General features: G+C 40.2%; 1 protein-coding gene across 1 annotated transcript; it reads left to right on the top strand.

The window, feature by feature from the left end:
- Nucleotides 1-2,704: 2,704 nt before the first annotated feature.
- Nucleotides 2,705-8,899, top strand: LOC142934199 (tissue factor-like). Its single transcript, XM_076078663.1, has 7 exons — nucleotides 2,705-2,771; nucleotides 4,067-4,181; nucleotides 4,289-4,378; nucleotides 4,855-4,961; nucleotides 5,688-5,866; nucleotides 6,423-6,588; nucleotides 8,766-8,899. The coding sequence occupies exons 1-7, from the start codon at nucleotides 2,705-2,707 to the stop codon at nucleotides 8,897-8,899; spliced, it is 858 nt and encodes a 285-aa protein (XP_075934778.1).
- Nucleotides 8,900-21,406: the final 12,507 nt, after the last annotated feature.

The raw sequence follows: 21,406 nt of genomic DNA, 5'->3' as shown, positions 1-21,406 counted from the left end.
TTTGAAATGGGGGGGGGGGGGAAAGTCCTCTAAAAATATCTAAGACCTGAATGACTGTATGATGGAGAGAGACACAGAGACAGAGAGAGAGAGAGAGAGACTCTGATCTCTCTGGCAATCATTTGGAGATTATCCTATGTTTTATCATTTACAGCTTACATGACTATTGTCCTGCTCTGCCATGTCTTTCCTCGTCTCTCCCTCTTGTGTTGCGGTGTGTGTAAATGTCACTCGAATCAGGAAACTTATCAGAATACCCACATTTGATTGGCTGAACTGCATCACGTATATCTCTAAATCATGTGTGCGGCTTTTATTTTAAAATGGGGGGGTCCTCTAAAAGTCTCTAAGACCTGAATGACTGTATGAGAGAGAGAGACACAGAGAGGGAGAGAGACAGACAGAAAAATAGACAGAGAGGAGAGAGAGACTGAGTGAAACAGGCAGACAGTTAGATGGACTGAGTGAGTGGGAGAGAGAGACAGGCAGATAGACAGTTATAGGCTTTTATTTTAAAATGGGGGGGGGGGGGAGTCCTCTAAAAGTCTCCAAGACCTGAATGTGTATATATATATACATATATGTGTATATATATATTTATATATATATATATGGCACTAAATAGCGCAAGTTAGATATTATTGTAATGTTCCGGACCTTTGCCGCACTTGACTGTGATCTGCACATTAATAAAGCTCATTAATAAAGCTCATTAATAAAGCTCATATTCTGACACAATGTAGCAGCATTGGTTCTTCTTCGTTGTTGATGCTCTTTACTTTCCCGGCCACAAAATTTGCTGCAAATGTTAGCCTCTAGGAAAAGCTTTACGATTGGCAATAAAAACAGATTCCTCACTGATTTGAAGCAGCTGTCACTCGGTTTCATTACCAGTACGAAGATGGTGTCATTAGTTATACTTTGACCATGAAAATGTTCAGTGGCCTTATTCATATCAATTCTATTCTTCTAAAACAAACTTTACTCAACACTTTCAGATGGTAATATTGTTTTTCACTCCACTACATTAATCTGACAGCTATAGTTACAATAAAATGGATAGATCAAGAAAATAAGTAGCGGATTAATATGAAAAAAAAATTTGATGTGAAATAGTCAAAAATGTGCTCCATCTCAACTAACTACAGTAAAATGCTGCTTACACATGAGCAATGATAATAATCTAGTAATATGTTTTATACTAGTATATATAGTATAGTATTATTAGATACTATGCACTCACAGAGGCCATTTCTCTGCATTGAGTACTTTTGATGGAATCCTGGACTTTTTTTATGTACTTTTACTTTAAAACTTTTTTTCAAAGCTGTAATGGACTTTTTTGCTCGTATGGTATTGGTACTTTTAGTCAGAGACGGACTGGGAATGAACGACGGGCCCACCAAGAACCCTAAAATAAACTACTGGATGAATTGCTGTGTTTTCCTTAAAATGTTGATTAAAAAACAATCTGAGCTGCGTTACTACGAAATGTTGATGCAAATAAGTTACAGATGAGTCATTTTTAGGAGGTTGAGTAACACAAACATACTGTAGTGTGTTATTCTGTCAGTGTGTGTGTGTGTGTGTGTGTGTGTGTGTTTCCCAGAGTTTGTGTATGTGTGTCCAACTAGAACAGTCACATGTTTCTAATTGCTACCAGGAGGTTTCCCCCAAATGACACTGTTCCCACACAGGTCACACAGTTTTACTGCAGATCTCTGATCCACCCGAATGCCATTACATAGATGAAATAATTTCAACGAGAATCCAGATGTACCTCTTTCGCTGTTATTTTTGCGAATGCCTACTTAATATGTTTCCACTTGTCTTCAGTCCCACATTCCTTGGCTGCTCTTAATAGAATGAGAGCTGAGGGATATTTTAAAGAAGCAACAGGGTTTGTCAATTTATAGCAGCAAAGTTTGCAGTTGTTTTTTTATATATTAAATGCAAAAATCATTGGAATGGGTTTGCCATTATTCTGTTAATGTTAATGGGACGAATATACAATAAATAACCCAGCAAAGTAAGAAGAAAAGAGAAAATATAGGCTGAGGGTCTCTGCAGATACAGGCACCGCCACACACTTTTATTTTTGTATTCAACCTTTATTTAGCCAAGATAATCCCACTGAGAATTTAAATCTCATTTACAATGGGGTAAGTTTCAAGGCAACGTAGCCTCAAGCTGTTTGGTTTTCACTGAAACACAGTTGAATACATGAGCAGCACTGGGCCGAGAATCTTCTTCTCACAAAGAAAGAATGAACTATTTGGGTCTTGTCCTTGTGGGTGTAACCATTGCTAACTGATTACTCATGTTTCTGTGAGTTTACACACGGGTAAGTTACAGGGACATTTTCCATCTTTCAAAGTGTCGTGTGTCAGTCCAAGGACATTCATGTCCTTAATCTGTGTTTTGGTGAAAGGAGGAGTTCAAACTGAACAGATCCTTGTACACTCCCCCCATCAGAATGCCGGCATGTGGGAGGGATCAGCAGGCAGAACGAGACGGAACCCTGAACCGTCCCCCAGTTCCCCCATTTACAGCTCTCACGCTCTCTGTACTGTTGACCGGAAACAACAGTCAGCCTGAGCAGCTTAAACCAAGAGCACATCTTACCTACAGCTACTTCTCCTGGGTTCAGGTAGCTCTCACAAGATCAAGCATTGATAGAGAAAGGATTTTGGGTTGTGGTAACATGGCATCTCTCAAAACGGTGCTTTATCTGGGAATCTGGCTGTCTGCTTGGATCATCACTACTGCAGGTAAAAGCACATGATAGATAGATAGATAAGCGTGCATGTTTTGTGCATGTAGGGTATCATGTTTTCTCCACTGGAAGGACACTCTATAGGGCACTTCATAACGTTTTCTCCACTGGAACGTATCTCTGGAAGGCACGTCCTGACTTTTTCTCCACTGGAAGGGTACACTTAGAGGGCACTTTATTTATTTTTCTCCACTGGAAGGGCACCCTCAGGGGAACGTCACCATGTTTTCCACGAGATGGGCACCCTACAGGGCACGTCATCATGATTTATATGCTAAAAGCGCACCCAAAGGTCACTTCATCATGTTTTTTCCACCAGATGGGCACCCTACAGGACATGTCATTATGTTTTCTCCACTGGAAGGCCACCCTAAAGGGCACAGCATCATGTTTTCTCTATTTCTATTCTGCCCATTTGTGTTTGGCTTTGTGTGATGATCAGACTTTAGTCTCTGGCGTCATAGTCACCTTAATGTCCCGCCACCACATATATGCTGTTTAGCTCATCAAATATGCTGATATTCTGTGTTCCAATATGATGCAACTTATTTCACAGCTGAGTCAGATAGATATTGGACAGAGAGGAATTCTACATCTTGGAAAGATACCAATATTTTGTTATGTTAAGTTAGGTATTATACATTTGTTTGTTCGGCCTAAATATATAATGCATTAAATATTCCAGGTATACAAGCTGTAGATAAAATACATGTTTGACATTTATTTGTATTGGAAATGTCACTAATATTCATTTAGTAAGTCTGGCCAATTATTTAAAGCGAGAATCTTCATGAGCTTGATGGAACAAGAACTTTGCACAGTTGTAACATTCTTCAGTTGTTCTGTAATCAGTTAATGTTCCATCAGGGTATTTACCTAATCGTGACGCAGCATTTTTTTTAAAGACGTGTGGAAATGGGTTAGAAGCAAGGAATGAACCAAACAAAATGTTCCACAACATTTGGACGTTTTAAGAAAAGAACGCAATGAGAACAAGATGGAATGTTACAAGAATGTGCTGGACACCAGGCATCTCAAACTGTATTAGGTTGTTACTAACAGTCTCACTTCTGGCTCACGTTCAGCTCTGCCCACTGGCAAGGTCTGACTGTAATTATGGTCTGCTTATGAGAAAGAGGAGGATAGGGAGGTGGATGTCAAAGTTTACAGATCTATCAAAGTGGACATATAAGTATTCGTTGTGATACTACACTACGCTAACATAACTAAAACAGGAAGGGAGATCATGGGTGAGCAGAAAACGAATGTTGTTACATTTTTTTTTCATAGATGAGAACTTTGTGCCTAAAGCGGAGAATGTACGCTGGGTGTCTCTGGACTTTAAAACCATCCTCGTCTGGACTACTAACGCTTCTGATTACAAATACACTGTCTCGTACCATAGGTGAGTCCACACACACACACACAGCCGTGTTTTCATGACTTTTGGGGACATTGCATTGACGATATCATTTAAATCATTGTTCTTCTGTTTTGTCATGTGACTATCAGTGAGGAGCCTGAATGGAGTCAGAGTCCCGACTGCATCCGAATGTCACATTCAGAATGTGATCTGACCGACCACCTCCGACCTTTGGACAGGTAGGACCTCTGTCCTTTCAAGTCCTTTCAAGTTCTGTAATGTTTCAATTGGGCCTATGTATCTGGTAGGTTCAGTAACTTATAGCACTTTACATTCATTTGTAATTTCTAACGGCAATCAAATTGTATGATCTTCCGACAGAGACTTGTATGTCTGTTTTTTTTCTGGTGACCTCATCCATCTTTATCTGATCTATCATAAATTATGAGTAGCCACATGTGTACAATTTTATGTCTATGAAGTATATTTGAAGTTCTATTATCTGTTCTAGTTTCAGTATGCTGACTTTAATATTATTGTACTTCTCACATTTCATTTTAAGAATTTCCTGTCCTCTCTTTTAGATGAATCTCAGGGTTGACCGTCTTGCTTGAGACTTTTGAGCTTTGGCCTCTCTTCTCTGCAAAATCCATCCATGCATGTTGAATGTATATTACTTATCTTCCACCCATATTTATGTATTCCTGTTTGACAGGACCTACACTGTCCAGATCAAAACCGAGCCTGTGACCGTGGACTATGACTATGACCTGGAGGACTTCCCTCACAGTCCTTGCCCTCCCTTCAACCCCTATAGAGAGAGTAGGTATAGCATGCACACGCAAAACAAATCCACACATAACACACATCAGAGTTGTCAATGAGCAGCCTGGTCCCCTAAAAATAACGTGCAACCGATACAACGAAACTGCATCGTCACTTACGTTTCGAGGGAAACATATTTCCTCTCAGATTGTGTTTGTTTATGACGTATCACAAATATGTTTCTAATGAGTCCACATAAGGAGGACTCATTGATCACATTTGGGACATGATTCTTTCATGGAATATGTCAGACCTGGTTATTCATCTCGCTGTATACGTGGTTCTAATAGTAGTCAGGTTTCTGATCAAATGTGTGCATGTGGGTCTTAAATCATGAAAATCTTAGTCACTACGTTCGGTACCAACAGTGGATAAGGTGTATCCTGTATTTTTTATCAGAGTACTCCAGGTCCAGCTTTCTGAAAACCAGGATAAAGTGTGTACATTCACAACACATTACCCTGATAAACCTGAGGATACTAGCTCACATTTAAACACATTCAGTGTCGTGAAATAAAATGTCAGTTCTCTTTGTTATCTGGCAAGGGTGACTTGCTTTTACATTGTTTGAATTACAGCAATGTTTTATTACGCTAAAGGAGATGAAGGCTGGAAGATAGAGCTAGTATTACCTCACATCCTTCAGCTTTATGAATTAGACCCTGTGAACCCGCCTGAATAAGCCTGAGCCTCATCCTTACTGGTGATTCGTCCTCTCCTCAGCGAACATCAGCGCAGTGAATTTCACCGTGGAGGTCGTGGATGAGAGCAGAGTAATCGTCAACATCACAGATCCTCTGAGCGGTGTTCATGAGCTTGGGAAGCAGCTCAGCCTCAGAGACGTTTTCAAGAAAGACCTCAAGTATAAGATCAGCTACTACAAGTCTGGAAGCACAGGCAAGGTACAGTATTCAGCTGCCACCAACATGAAGCTCAGTCATACAAACAAAGTCTCACCAGAGTATTGAAAACTAACAAACAGTTGAATAGTGAAAATACCGACTAGGATGATCATAGAGTAAATGGAATTTTTCCAAAGCCCTTCAAAAATGTTTTAGCGTTAACTGAAACGCTGCCTACGTTGCCTTCTTTGAAAAGGTGAGTTAAGGTTAATCTGTATAAAGATCGAGCTCGCCTGTGAGAGACAGAGACTCGTGGAGGCTGCTCCATTGTGAACCCAAACATAAAATACAGATGATAATATAGATAAGTGTAACAGTTCATACTGGAATGGAGCAGCTTTAGAAGCTGATTGGATATTAGAAAAAATACTGACTGCATGTTGAAATATGTCAAAAACATTAAGGTCCACGACAGAGATGATGAGATTTTAGATTTGAAATATATATATATATAAATGTGTTTATCAATTCAAGAATTTATGAATGTCTAAATGTTAACGGTGAGTTGGATAGATGTTGAAGTGATTGGCGGTAATATTTCCTTCTTACCTGGTAGAGAGACATCATATCTAACTCCAGTACAGCAGAGGTGTCAAAGCTGAATGCGGGACAGAGTTACTGCTTCATGGTTGCAGCTTTCATCCCCTCCAGACCCAAAAGCTCCCAGCAAGGAGCCTGGAGCATCCAGTGGTGCATACCCGGAGACAGTAACGTCCTGCAAGGTGCGCACACTCTGTATGCACTACACTACCGCCCAGGTCTCGCTCCCAGCTCGTCAAATACAGACGGTTGGTCAGTGCTCCTCTGAGTTTGATATCGACACACGAGGCACCATTTGGCGTTTGTATGAGATGCACCAGGGTTTTCAACTGACTCCAATGTAAACCCATCTGCATCGCTGTTAGACTGTCAGAGCCAGTGACGCGGTATAAAGAGTTAGATGGTCCACACAGGCTGGTGGATAGGTCAAACACAGGACTTTCATCCAGGAGGCCGCTGTTTGTGTCCTGTGCTTAACTGAAATTGAATGTTGACATTTTGTCATATCAGTCTTGACTCAAGTGATTCACTAGTCACATGACACGTTTGACACTCGTTAGCCAGTCAAGTTAACGTCAACCTAAACCAAACTAAGTGGTTTTATTGCCTAAACCTAACGCCCTGTGAAGACGGAAGTTTATTTTGAAAAGATACGATGTACACAAGCATGAAACGCCATCCCTGACGTGTTCCAAGCTGAGGCTAGAGGAGTACGTAGTAGTATCATAGTTTGAAGCTTAGGGGCTAAGTTTGAAGTGAGAATGTGTTGCACAACTCGTCAAACAAACACAGCCCTTTCACCCAGGAGACCACTGTTGGTGTCCCGTGTGAAACCAAAAGTCAACATTTACTTATTTCACAAAGATTTTCTTACATTACTTCCCGACTATCATAGCGTAGTTATTTTATGTAACAAGTGCACTTATTTTAACCCCAAACCACCGGAAACCTAACTAAGTACTTTTGTTGCTTAGGTAAATCTAAAATCGAATTAAACCTACGTGGGAAGTTTGTTTTGAAAATACACTATGGATGTAACTAGTGGAAACCAACACAACCTCACTGACACGTCCAGGAATGATGCTAGATGGGAACATAGAGTCTCATAGTTTGAAGCTCAGGGCCACTGACCAAGTGTCAGTATTTGAGTTGGGAGTGAGAATGTGTTGCAACCACACAGGGTACAGACATAAATATGAATCAGCATCACATTAAGGCAGGAGCCTCAGTCCTCATGTGATGGCCAGGGCAAAGACTCGCATGGACACAAGCATTAGGTTCAGTTTCAGGAAGAATGAACATTTTGGGCTTTCTTTGGGGGGGGGGGGGGGGGGGGGGGGGGTTGTCATGAGTCATGAGTCCTGCTTGTGGTTTTTATGAATAAGACGTTTTTTGTGATCGTTCTGGTTGACGTACTTTGTGGTCAAGTCTCTGAGTCACCCTAAACACATTGAATCCCTCAAGCCTGACAAACAGGAATTTCCATTCATAAAACATCTGCTAAGCGGATATTTTTGTGTTTTGAAAATAGGTGGGATTCCACCCATTTGTTTTATGTGAATCACAAAAAGAAAAACACAGTCATATTTTTCTTCAAAAAAGCTTAAATATCAAAGAAATGTTCCTTAAATGTTTTCTGTATGTGATTAGATTGGCATGGAAACATCATGTCAGGTGATCCAAACACATTGAACCATTCCTTTATAGAGCTACAATACTAAAAAATTATAATCTACATTTAAAAGTGCAATGTTTAAGATGCGGTCCGAATTTTTGTTTAAAATATTAAAAGAAGACGTCGTTTTATTGTTTCAGAGAAATCTAGTGAAATCAGCATGCTAACTAGATCGCCTCGTACCACTTGTACCTCGAGAGGCGATAGTGAGTCACTGTAGCGTCCAGTCTGTGTTCAGTCCAAAACGAGAGGACCAAGAAGTGGAGCTGCCTCGAGGGCTTGTCAATCACGCTGAAGCTACAGGGTCAGTGTTGTTTGTTTATTGGATTAAATCCAAAGTGTCTGAAACGCAAAAAACATCTGGCACCCTCGCCTCTTCCTCCCGTCCATAAGGAGACTACTACGCTGGGAGGAGAGCGGGCTAGGCTTAGAGAGACGGATGGAGCTTCAGTAGCAGTTAGCAGTTAGCTCGAATTCAGTCACTCTGGATTTAGTTCGATGAACAAACTATCAAAACGTACACTGCTGTTAGTTAGCAGTTGGCTTTTTAAGATTTGTTTACACCCAGTAGTAGAGGTGAAATGCTGCCCCCTAGTTGTTCGGAGCATGCGGCCAGTTCTTACACATTGCACCTTTAAAGTGACAGATCCATCGGTCTAACTGTGACTCTCGTTGTCCCACCAGAGCTGAGTCTGGCAGCGTGGGTCGGTGCAGTCTTCATCCTGCTCACAGTCCTCGTCATCATCGTTACGGTGACCGTCCTCTGCTGCAAATGCTGCCGTCAAAAAAACACGTCTCAGTCATCGGCACCTGTTTAGTGCGTGTGTGTGTGTGTGTCTTACAAACACAGGGAGCTGGTCTCTCTCCTGTTTCTAAAAAAAGCACGGTTCTACATCGCTATGCTCTTTGTTTACGGTGTATTGTCGTCATTATTTTTCTATTTCATATTTTGATTTACATTAAGATGAACATGTTCAGCTTGCTATGACAGTGTAAGGCACACTGCATTATGAGCAAACAAATGTGAACAACATTTGCATTTCTTGCATTCATCCCATGTGTGTGAACGACCTATGTGGACTAATGATCATCAGTACATCAAGAATCAAGTACAGCTTCATTTTAGTTGATCAAATGCCACAGCAACAGTTCCAACTGGAAGAATGATCTAATTAAGACAATTTCAAATGTGATTTGTGTACCTGTTACATTGTATGACTAAATGTATAACATTCCCTCAACTTCCAAATCTTACCTTATCTTCTTTTAACCCTCTCAACTTCTTGTTTCTACTCAACATATTTTTCACAATTTATTCTTTCATTAAAATGTCCCTTAAAAGTTCTGTCAGGAACAAAAAGAATGAACCACCAGTGGCAGCTGGTCAATAGAGGGCGCTAGGCCACCGCCCCCCCTTGAGCCACAAAAAAAACAATAATAATAAAAATAAATTATACAAATTGTCAATATTTGTGTTTTTGAAATATAGAATGTACCCAGTAATATGTGTAAAATATGATATCTGCGCAAAATATATGCTTTTCCTCGTCCTCTCTGCCTGTCTGCACGTCTCAGCAGCTCTGGGGCGCTGGAGAAATGGCCCACAGGAGGCGGCCCACTATGAAGCAGTTTAGCCAATTGCTGATTAAAGATATAAATGTGTGACATACAATTTAGCCAATCAGCGTCCTCAAATACATTCAGCTTGGGGCAGAATCTGTATCGCCCCAAACTGCGCGTCTCCGTCTCTACAGGCGAGTGCGAGCACTACTCCTCCAAAACCCGTTTGAGAGGAGAACTTTTGCGGAGAAACTGCAGTGAAAAAGCTGATATCAGATCAGCCTGACCTCCAGTGGCAGCTGGTGGAAAATCTTCTAGGTAGGGCCATCCAATGAATTTCAGCAAACATCCCAGTATGATTTAATGCAAAAACATTAATGTATCAAACACACATTACAACTTTGCAGTTAAATATTTAACATTTATTCCAACACAAAAAAAAGCAGTAAATAACACTTTGACAAACACGTCAGGACATCTTATTAATGTCACCCTCACAGGGAATTCAGTATAATATAATAATATATATACCAGTGGTGGGCCGTCAGGGCCAGCTAAGCCTTCTCTGCTGGCCTAAACAGAATCACAAAGTTAGAGCTATTTTATAATTTAATAATGTTTCACAAATACACTAGCCTACATGTATTATAGTTTTTTCCCCATTAGCTTATTTTCTCATTGCACAGCTCCTGTCTTCCTCTGTTGCTCTGCTTCCAGCACAGCTTGTTTTAAGGAGAGCTTTTATCCAATCAGATTCAGTCTCTATGTAAGGAGAGAGGCCTGAGGTCCTCTAGGTAGACTTTGCAGATTAAAGTAAATGGGGACGATATTGTTGATTGTCATCGTCTTCAACCAATCAGATCTTTAGTTTGAGATGTTGGGCGTATTCTTTGACGTGCCGATGCTACCCAGGTAGCCTGATAAGTACGTCTGCATTAACGTGCGCCATGATTGGTCAGTGGGCCAGCGCGTGACTAATGTGAAATTTAAGGAAGCTGGCATAAGTTAGTCGGAGTAGTAAGAGTTCAAATTGAAAGATATGGAAGAAATTATAACATTTTTAGGGTTTGCTTGATGTAGTTTATTTATTTTTATGAACGGTGTTCCTGGCTGACAGCGTCGCACATTTTATGGCTGGGAATGTGTTTCATTTTAACTGAGCATCTTGGTGTTTGGAGCTACGCTACGCTAACCTGAGGACGCCATAGCACGGCAGGACGCTACGGTGCTTTTGACAACTTTTGGAGAAACCCGAGCGGGGGCCGGTGGTTGGCGGTCGCGACCGGTCGCGGTCGATTCATCCATGAATCGAGAAGGACTTCTTACTGGAACTGAAACGATGTACTGGGATTAAACTCTTTGTCAACAAAGAAAGGAGGATGGACTTTGTCTTTAAGTAAGTGAACAGCATTCGGTAAGTGACAAACTGCGTTTGTTTTTTTACATCTGCAGTAACGTTAATATTTGAATGGCTCGTGCTCTTGTGTGGTGGAATGTGTGGATCCGCTGCAGGTCTGCTGGATTGATGTGTCATGCTTTGTTGTCATATAAATATATGTGACTGGTTCTTATGACTTTGTTGTTGTCATTGTTAAGTTGACTATGCATTGTCCGTTAATGACGCAGCGTCCCGTCATGCACGGATTCATGTATCTGCACCGTAGCTGTTCAACTAGGACAGCACAGAAGGCCCAGGTATAAAATGCACGGCCTGCCACTGATATATACAGTATATATATATATATATATATATATATATATATATATATATATTAGTGCTGGGCAACGATTTAAATATTTAATCGCGATTAATCGCATGGATTTTTTGCGATTAATCGCGATTAATCGCATTGTTATGGCAAAGTTCAATAATGAATTCAAAAGTAGTGTATTGCGCACTTTTATTTTAAAAGTACTGCTATATGAACAAAAGGGCAATAACATTTGGTTCACGAGATGCAGGTAGCATGTTTTATACTTAATGTGAATATAATTCATACTTTGTTGGCATCTTATTCTGAAAACCGGATGTTCGTCTGAAGAAACCGGATGTTGTCTCAAGTTAATCTTTCCGCTAACTTTCAAAGTCCTTCGCTCGCTCCCGATCTGTGCCGTTTAAATGTGTTTACCGTGAATGTCAGCATATAGGTGCACTAACATGTAAGTGTCTGCTGAGTTGACCACGGAGATCTGAGTGTCTGCTGACTTTACCGCAGCGATGTCCAGTAGTCTCCAGGGAGAGCAACAGCTGGTGCAGCTTCTCTCTTTATTTCTGCCCCCCCCCACTCGACCAGAATCGGAAGTCGCCTTTTCTCTACGGCAACCCTGAAGGGACATCATATCTCCAATACAAAACGATAAACATGAGACAGTCTGTTACAATAATAATAAATTAAAAATACTTACCTGTTTTTGTTGTTGTTGTTGTTTTTTAATTATTATTATTGTCTGACTATAGGATGTTTGCTGGCTTTTATCCCACTGTTCTTGTCATCCTCTTGTTGTTATGTATATGTATTGTCTCTTGTCTTTCAATAAAACAATTATAATAAATTTTAAAAATGCGTTAACGCGCGATAAAATAATTGTCGGCGTTAATTAATGAATGCGTTAACGCGAAATGAACGCGTTAACTTGCCCAGCACTAATATATATATATATATATATATATATATAGAGAGAGAGAGATATATCTCTATATATCTATAAAAAATATAATATAATTTAACGTGTATTTATTGAGATGCCCCTATGGACCTTGTTATAGGAGGTAAAGATCAGGAGAAGTAAACATGAAGTGTAATTATGAATACTGATGTTAAATTAAGCTATGATGAGTTTTCATTGTTGATTTAAACAGAGAGGCTGAAGAGCCGCATGCGGCTCCGGGGCCGCAGGTTGCCGAGCCCTGGGCTAGCTGGATGACGTCATGCTAATAACATATTTAGCTTTTTAAAACAACGGGGACAGATTCAGCACGGACAGTTAGGGAGTGAGGGATGAGGAGGTAAGGAAACATGAGAACACCAGGACACACATGAGAACTCTGTCAAGCTACATATTAGGCAAAGTGAACATCTTTTCTTCTACATAGTTGTCCTCAGTCTCATCTGCTTAACTTGGTCATGGAGACATCAACATTTAATAGAGATGGTAAATTAACAATGAAAACTCATCATAGCTTAATTTAACATCAGTATTCATAATTACACTTCATGTTTACTTCTCCTGATCTTTACCTCCTATAACAAGGTCCATAGGGGCATCTCAATAAATACACGTTATATTATATTATATTATATATATATATATATGATATATATTATTATATTATATTGCTTGTGAGGGTGACAAAAATAAGATGTCCTGACGTGTTTATCTAAGTGTTATTTACTGCTTTTTTTCGTGTTGGAATAAATGTTAAATATTTAACTGCAAAGTAGTAATGCGTGTTGAATGCCTTCATTTGTTTGCATTAAATCATACTGGGATGTTTGCTGAAATTGATTGGATGTGGCACAGCCCTACCGAGAACATGTTCCACCAGCCACCACTGTTAACCACTAAATACAGTAAATGAATCTCTTTAGAGGCACCTAGTGGCTGCCCCTCGCAACTACAACCACATCAGCAAACTCATTTCTTCAAATCTATATTTCTCTATTATTTTAGCCTTATTGAGTTATTATTCTTTATTGTTTTGTGTCATAAGTGTGGAAAAGTAATAAAACAATAAAAATGAAAAGTTTCTCCAGATTTCATCATGCTTTATTCTTTGTATGGAGACGCAGCGAGCCATTATGTTTCTGAACATCTGCCGACCGGTCCGATCTGTATCTGACTAAAACAGTGCATGAGAGGTGTCACCACCAACTCTCCAGTTCCTCTCCGCTGTACAGAACAATTTAGCCAGTGTGGCAAAGACATGGAGTATCAGGGGGTTTGATTTCTAGAAAGAGACATTGCTGTTGAGTTTTTCAAATGTATTTTTTGGCACTTTGAGCACTGCAAGCCAAGTGCCATCTTGTCCCATTGTATTGGAGAGAGGGAAGACATTTCTACAGCTGACACCTCCAACACCAGGCAACTCACAGCAGAACAATCTAAATGGATAAATAACGATTATTCATCGTTCAGGAGGTTTTTAATGCAGAGGCAGAGGAAAGCCAAGCAGTAAAGGTTAGGCATTGACCTCGAATGGTTAAGGTTAGGCATTGACCTAACCATTCGAGGTCAATGCCTAACCTTAACCATTCGAGATCAATGCCTAACCTTAAAACCTCTTAAGCTCGGGCCCTATTTGTAGGCCTCTGCTCGAAAATAGCATACCCATACTAAAGTGACCACAGTTCTGTAACTACAAGGTCTATTTTAATAATTTTTGTTGATATAATCAGATCACAACACTTGTGAGATTGTTCAGATGGGTAATATTGTGTATATGTTGCTGGTTAATATAGTAATGAAGACATTACACAGCTCAAATTGAAAATAATCAGGTTCGCCTGAAAAAAAAGCACTTTTATTGATATGTTTTTGAAATAATGCAGATATCTCCCTAAAAACTCTCCCAAATCATAGCACAACCGATCAGTAGTTGCTGAATAAAGGTTAAAGTGGGATAAAGTGAAGAATAAGAGGCTTTAGTAGAGAGAGGTCATCATTTTCGAACCAGCTGTTGCAGCTCTTACATTGTACTTTTATATACTATATAACTATATATTTCACTTTTTTATCACTCATATTATTCAATACATCCAAATACAGATGTTAGGAATCATTTTGAGATTCCTAACATCATCAGAGCCTGTTTCTGGCTGTCATCTATAGGATTTTCTCAGTTCATGTGTGTGTATGGGGCTGTAGCTCAGCCTATCATCGGTCGATTTCAGTCAATACGCCCTCCTTCGACGCGTCAGAGTCTCAGGAAGGCGTGTGTCGAATTTGGTGTTGATTGACACAAGTTTCAGCGAGTAAAGTTGCAAGAAGTGCCGCGTCTCCCCGAGCTTAAATTTCCGCTTGCCGGAAGTCTGACCGCTCGCCCATGCTGGATTGACCGCTCTTATTCTGGAAACAGCTCGGAAGTAAACAGGATGCAGTTGGCAACAATGATTCCAGCTTTGAAACGGATAATCTGCGACGTTATTGTCCTCATTTTTCATAAAACCGGACCAAACACCCACGATTGTTTTCGGCGGAGGGCAGTACGATGGCACCTTTGACCACTCACAGCTGTCTACTGCTTCGACGGAGAGAAAAACCAAAGGTATTTATGTGTTCGGCCACGTGTGCTAATGCTATAAAATGCATTGCAACGCTAGGTAGCCGCTAGCATCAGGGTGCAAATATTGATTTGCGGTACACATAACGGCGATTTCTGGCCAGGATTTCATGCTTTTATGCCACGTTTTCTAGATGCTTATATTAGTAGGCTATAGTTATGTTTGGAGTGTGTAAGAAGTGACTTATATGATAGTGTTGCCCATACGTTGCTGTTTAATCCGGAAAAAAAACTGGACCAATCCACAATATTACCGAAGAACAAGGCTATTTTCCGAACATGATTTTCAGGGGTTCTGAGCCAGAGAGCCCCCGAATTCGGGGGCGTCGTGTGCAAGATGATTTATTCGAGGTCAATGCCTAACCTTAAGGTTAACAATTGTTGGAAACATTTGGTATAAGGTAAGTCCACAACTCAACAAGTATATAATATTGGTCTAGTTGGTTTTTTGGCATTTTAATATAGAGAAGTTACATATTATACCTTTAATTTCATCAGGTGAAGACAAACATAACTCACATGAATGATAATGCTCCTCTTCATCTGCTGTATGTGTCAATAAGCAACATGTTTGCTGTAGTTTCAAAGTGATTTGTTGTTCAGGGTGTTCTACTGCCCCCAAGTGGTCAAAGAAATCAATTCAGGTTTTAGGTGCCAGTCTGACAAGTACACAAGACGTGTTGTTTCCATGACAGACCTGATTGTTGGTTTATCTGAGAATGGAAGTTCATTCTGTTTCCCGCTGCTGCTCACTGCTCCTCTTCCTGTTTCTGGATAGACCACATGTACATTGACACAAATCAAAAAGTGACAAACCAGACACCACGTTGGAATCATAGGTGAGTTTTATTTCTTATTTTTTCCAACACAGAACCTCAGATTTAGACAGCAACACACACAACATCACAAATAAATGTATTGTCATAACAAGAAAGCATGTCACCATGGCAAAACACAGAAGTTCTTTTGAATATCATTTCACTCAACCATGGCTCTTTAAAGTGCACACATCATAGAAAACACACACACATGAATGAACAGCCCCAGGAGCAACTTTACTCTCTCTCTCTGAACAATATTACTGCTTTCAATAATATTTTGATCATGTTACATATTATAAGCCGCCTGTACATAAATAAATACCAAAATTAATCATTACAAAAATAAATAAAGAAATAAATATGTCAGCAACAACAAATAATAATGTAACTACCTTCTGTGTAAATAATAAAATAACTTGCTAACCTGGTTATTTTTACAATGCAAGGAATGAGATGTTTCTTTTACTACATGTGCCTATGTACAGTGATCATTTTCAACATTTTATTAGTAAGGAAACGGAGATTTATTCATCAAATAATTGTTTTCGTTTAGCTTTGGAGAGTGGAAGATTGATTTCATTGAACTCAGATGTGGAACTCTGTAATTCACTTTAACTGTTCTTAAATCCTTTGCACAGTTCTCTTTAGAACAAATCTGGCCATATGAGTGGTTCTTCTATGAAACTCAATCTGTGATATTGTCATATGAATGGATGTGTTTGTGTCAGTTTGACAATAGAAAATGTTGGTTCAGATTACAGCCAGTTCATAAAACAGAAACAGGGTCGACCAGTCAGACTTCCTGAATATTTCTGGTTTGCACAGATCTCTAGAATAAGAAGTGGGTAACTCCAACCCGTTCTCATTCCCAAACGTCACCTACGGACACATGTTCAGGACCCTTTGGGTAGTTTCGTTAACCAAACTACTTGGTTAGGTTTAGTAAAACGTCACAGTTTGGGTTCAGATAAGTATGTTTGGAACCTAACCTCCGTTGGGTAGCCTTACATTACATGTGTGGTCTCAGGTAAGTAGATAATGTGCGTAACTTAAAAAAAGTCAACATTGACTTCTAGTTTCACACGGGACTCGGACAGTGGTTCTCCTGGTCTCCGCCCCGACCTCGTCCTTAAGTGGACTCTGTCGCTGTTTAAGACTCTGACATACTTTCTGTGTTCCACGGACGGCTGCGGACTTGTCACACGGACGGTTTGGCGCTCCACGCATGCGCATTTCTCAATCCACTTTCCATTCCAGTTGGTTGTGGTAATGTAACGTTGGCTTGTCTTTGTATACTTTTAAAGAGAAATTATATTATACTATACTACTATGTGTGCAGTCCGCACAGTCGCAAAAACTGGACTGCACGCGGACGTCCACATAGGGTCTGCAGCGGGCGCATAGCGACATTTATGTTACATTACATTACAGTCATTTAGCAGACGCTTTTATCCAAAGCGACTTACAATCCAGATTCTATCACACCGTAGGCACAGCTACGGGAGCAATTTTGGGGTCAAGTGTCTTGCTGAAGGACACATCGACATGCGACTAGCGGACCCTCTGATTGAAGGACGACCCTGCTCTCCACTTAGCCACAGTCGCAGACATGGAAAGTATGAATTGGCCTTATACCAAGTCACCTGACTTCCGGAGCAGTCTAATAATGACGCGGATAAGTTTACATTGAAGTTACTTGAAAGCCTGGTGCGTCTCTAAAGGGTGTCTTGTGTGTCGGTATCAGACACTGAGGGGCGTGACAAAACCATCTACCAACAGATCATCACAGATGAGCCGAAGATTTAATACATCGTGTGATTGAAAGATGAACTCCTGAAGTAATTAAAACAAACAAACATGACCAAATAAGTGATCATGGGAAGATATTGTTCAATAGTGACTCTTCAGATGGAAGAAGACAGCAGAAACAAGCAGAAAATGCATTTCCAAATGACAAACTATTCATCTGTAGAGAGTAGAGATAAGTCCAGAAAGGCAGTACCAGTTTCACCACTTCATGGCTCTAATAATGTTGATTATGTATTTATCATTTGTACTGTGCGCATGAACAGTATTGGACAAGGATTTGATAATTGCATCACACAAACTATTGAACATATTCAAACAACCCTCGGCATGAGAGCCAAGGACAGCAATAATTGGCCTTTAGGGAATCATTTACTGTTACACACTAGTTGTCCTTCTTTGTTGTACACTGTGTACGTGAATTTGCATTGTCTTTACAAACCTTTACAAAGTGTCAAAAATCACAGAATGTTTGCTTTTACGGGGTTCACAGTGTTGTCCTGCAATCATGGCAGAGTAGTGATGAGGTAGGCATAAACTGAAACTTAATATGAACTGAAATGTTCCTTTGGAGCCTGCTCAGTCTGTTTCAGTGTGAAGGTAGACTGGCATCTGGGATGCATGTTCATCCTGTGCATAGGACACTTCACTTTGTATAAGGATGAGTCTATATATATATATATATATTTCATTGTGTTTGTATGAATTGGTTACATGGTATGTTGAATGTACAGCGCTTTGCAGCACAGAGGTTAAGATGTATTCGTTACACAGTATTTGTGGACTGTTTCCTTACAGCAAGCGGAAACAGAGCTTTATAGTGAGTTTGAGTCTGTTGTTTCACCGTCCAGCTGCAACTTTACTCTTTTGGTTCACTCTCACCACTCTCACCACTCTCATAGCTTCCAAATGCAGACAGACACAAACAACTGAAAACCCACCTTTTTCGTGTGACGCAGTTACATACAAAGTCAATGCAAAAACATGAATAGAAGCAAATGTGAGATGGGGGACGCAAATGAGTTGAGATATTTCAACTTGTTGCGAAAAATTTGCGTGGGCTGTCGCAAGAAAGCCTATCAGTGTTGAGATTCTCCTCCTGACGTCACTGACGTCCTGATGTGTTGAATCAGAGATGGAGGAAAAGATATTGTATACATATACATATATCTACGTTAGTACTTCATATTTGTACTAAGACCGGACAAAACTCCATGTGTATAAACCATAAACTGTCTATGATATAACAATAATGTTGCTGCCGTATTTAAGCCTAGAGGACGTTATTTTAAGTGTTGATGGGGGAGCTGCAATGTTAGCATAGGCTAACCCTGATCAATTCAAACTCCATTCAGAAAACAAGCTTAAGCTTAAAAGTGCTTGCTGCAGTCTGTGCACATGCAGCATTTTCTAAGCACGCAGATGGGCGAAGAAAATGGAGAACTTTGAGAATGTTGGTTTACCGTGAGGAGAAATTTGCATGGAGTATAAAAGAGTAAAACGTTTTCTCGTCACACATCCGCGGCAGCCATGTCCCTGTGACTGTATATGGGGTAAGTATAACAGAGGCTCAATGCGAGACAAACATGTGTTTGTCGTGAACCCATTATTAAAGACTTACTGCCTGGTGAACGTAGTGGAGCATTTAACAGCTAAACAGCCAGATATTTCTTCAGGAGTTGGTGGAGACCAAAAGCTGAGCTAAAAGCGAGTAAATATTGGACTTACGTTCATCAGGTGGACACAAACATGACTGCATATGAATGATAACGTTGCTCTGTGTCTGCTGAATGTGTAAATATGTATAACTGCTTGCTAACAAGTTCACCGCATTATATTAAAAAGGTGATGATATGCCAATGTGTTCACAACTTGCATCTGCTGCCGACAACACCTACTGCAGGTTCAACAAAAATGATGGAAAATGTTTGACTTCATGCAGTTTGATCCATTCAACCAGCAGAACTAACCACTCTCCTCATCCAGAGTCACACATACACAGCTGGATTGGACACTACAGTCTTCAGAGGCAAAACCGAGTCCATGGTGGCAGCAGTTAGCACTCCATTTACTATAACATCCGTTTTCTAACTGCGTTCACTCCCTCTCTCTGATGTCTTTGGTTTGATGAGGGTAAACATGTTGTGCTCACTGGCCTATCAGAACTTTCCTTTAAGAACCTGCCGGTTAGAAACTCTGAAAGCTTTTGGTCCATTTCCGCTGGGCGAACGCCACCCTCTTAAACCCTCTTAAACCCTCTTAATTTTCCGTGCCGTAAAGCAATAAAGCGCTGCTCATCCTACCTGGTGACTGATTCCAGCCGTGTCCCAATTCCATACTTCATACTAACTAAGCAAGTTTAGAGTATGTACGTAGATCGTTAAATTACACATTACACAAATTACTGTAAATATGCTCTTACTAAATCTGGTTGATGATCTATTAATTGTTGAGTGTGCTCTTGATTTAAACTATCTTCCCAACATGCAGTTCACAAAGGAAACACATAATCAACTGAGACAGGACAGTAGCTCCATAACACCCAAAAAAACGAACTAAGTGTGAAAACCTGAGTGCCTTGGGTTAAAATACCTCAGCGTTGAACAGGAACAGCAATCACCTCCCTACGCAGACTTTGTTCCCCATATTCCTTCTTTGCTCTCGTCACGATTAGTACTGCCACTTGAGGCTGTAAATGTGGGTCAATAACTTGCTTGTAAAAACGATGGGGGCGCATTTTGGGCGGTATCCAATATGCAATTAGTATCTGGTACATACTACAGCCCAATTGATACTGAAATTGATTGGTGAGAGTTAAAAAAAATAATATATAGGTCATCTTTTATAAAATTACATAATTTAAACAAACATGTTTGACAGGGTTCACAGACTGTATATAGTGAGTGGGACACTCTACAGCTCACAGCAGTGAATTAGTGAAGAAAAATACAGACAGTGGTGTGTGGACTCCAATGGCAGCTAGGAAAACAGATCAACTACAATATAAAATAATGAATTGGCAGTAGTCTTTCAAAGTCGCAGTTTGACATCAGTCTGCTCATACTTTCACACCTATCCTTTAGTGTATGTACTAAACCAAGAAAATCAATTGCTGGGTCCCAATTTGCATACTTCTGCACTTACACTGTACCGCAAGTACGGCAGAATACAGTGCACTGTGAGTATCTGAATAGTGTACTCATAAGTGTGGACAATTCTCACCCTCAACGGACGCCATCTTGGCTATGTGCCGAAGGGGAGGTTCCGGCAGCGGTCACTTTGGTGAACACCGCACTATACAAATGTATTGTAAGTACCACTATACTGTTGTTGGATAGAAGCCATCTGTATTTTTTATTGGTTCAATTAGGAGTGTGTTTAATGATTTGATACCGCAAACAGTAACGCTGCTAGATATCTAACAGCAACTGCTAGCTAGCTAACAGCGACGATTGTCATTTCCGGTAAGTGCACAACACTTTGAGACAGCACTACCCTGTCGAAAGGACCTCACTATGCAAGTGAGTACATAGTGTACACAGTGTACCGCCTGGAAGTGTACTTACAGAAGTATCTGAATTGAGACACAGCAAAATGTCTTGTATACTAACTACCAAAATAGTGCACAGTCAACGTTTGTGCATAGTTCTTACTTTGTAGTATTAGTATATCGAATGGAATTGGGACACTGATGTAGTGAAATGCCGTTTAATGTTACTGACTATAATGTTCAAGTACGAAGTTCAGAGGCTGAAATACTTTAAAGAGGAATTCAACACCCCCTTAAAATCTTTTTTCGCTGACCTCCAGTGGTTCTCACCTTTCGGCAGTGGCGAGCAGGTGAACTGTGGTTAAAG

Source organism: Anarhichas minor, unplaced genomic scaffold (assembly GCF_050575085.1).
Source record: "Anarhichas minor isolate MPS153535 unplaced genomic scaffold, ASM5057508v1 ptg000006l, whole genome shotgun sequence".
NCBI lineage: Eukaryota > Metazoa > Chordata > Actinopteri > Perciformes > Anarhichadidae > Anarhichas > Anarhichas minor.
The sequence above is the reverse complement of the archived record's forward strand: the minus strand, read 5'-3'. Positions and strand labels throughout refer to the sequence as shown.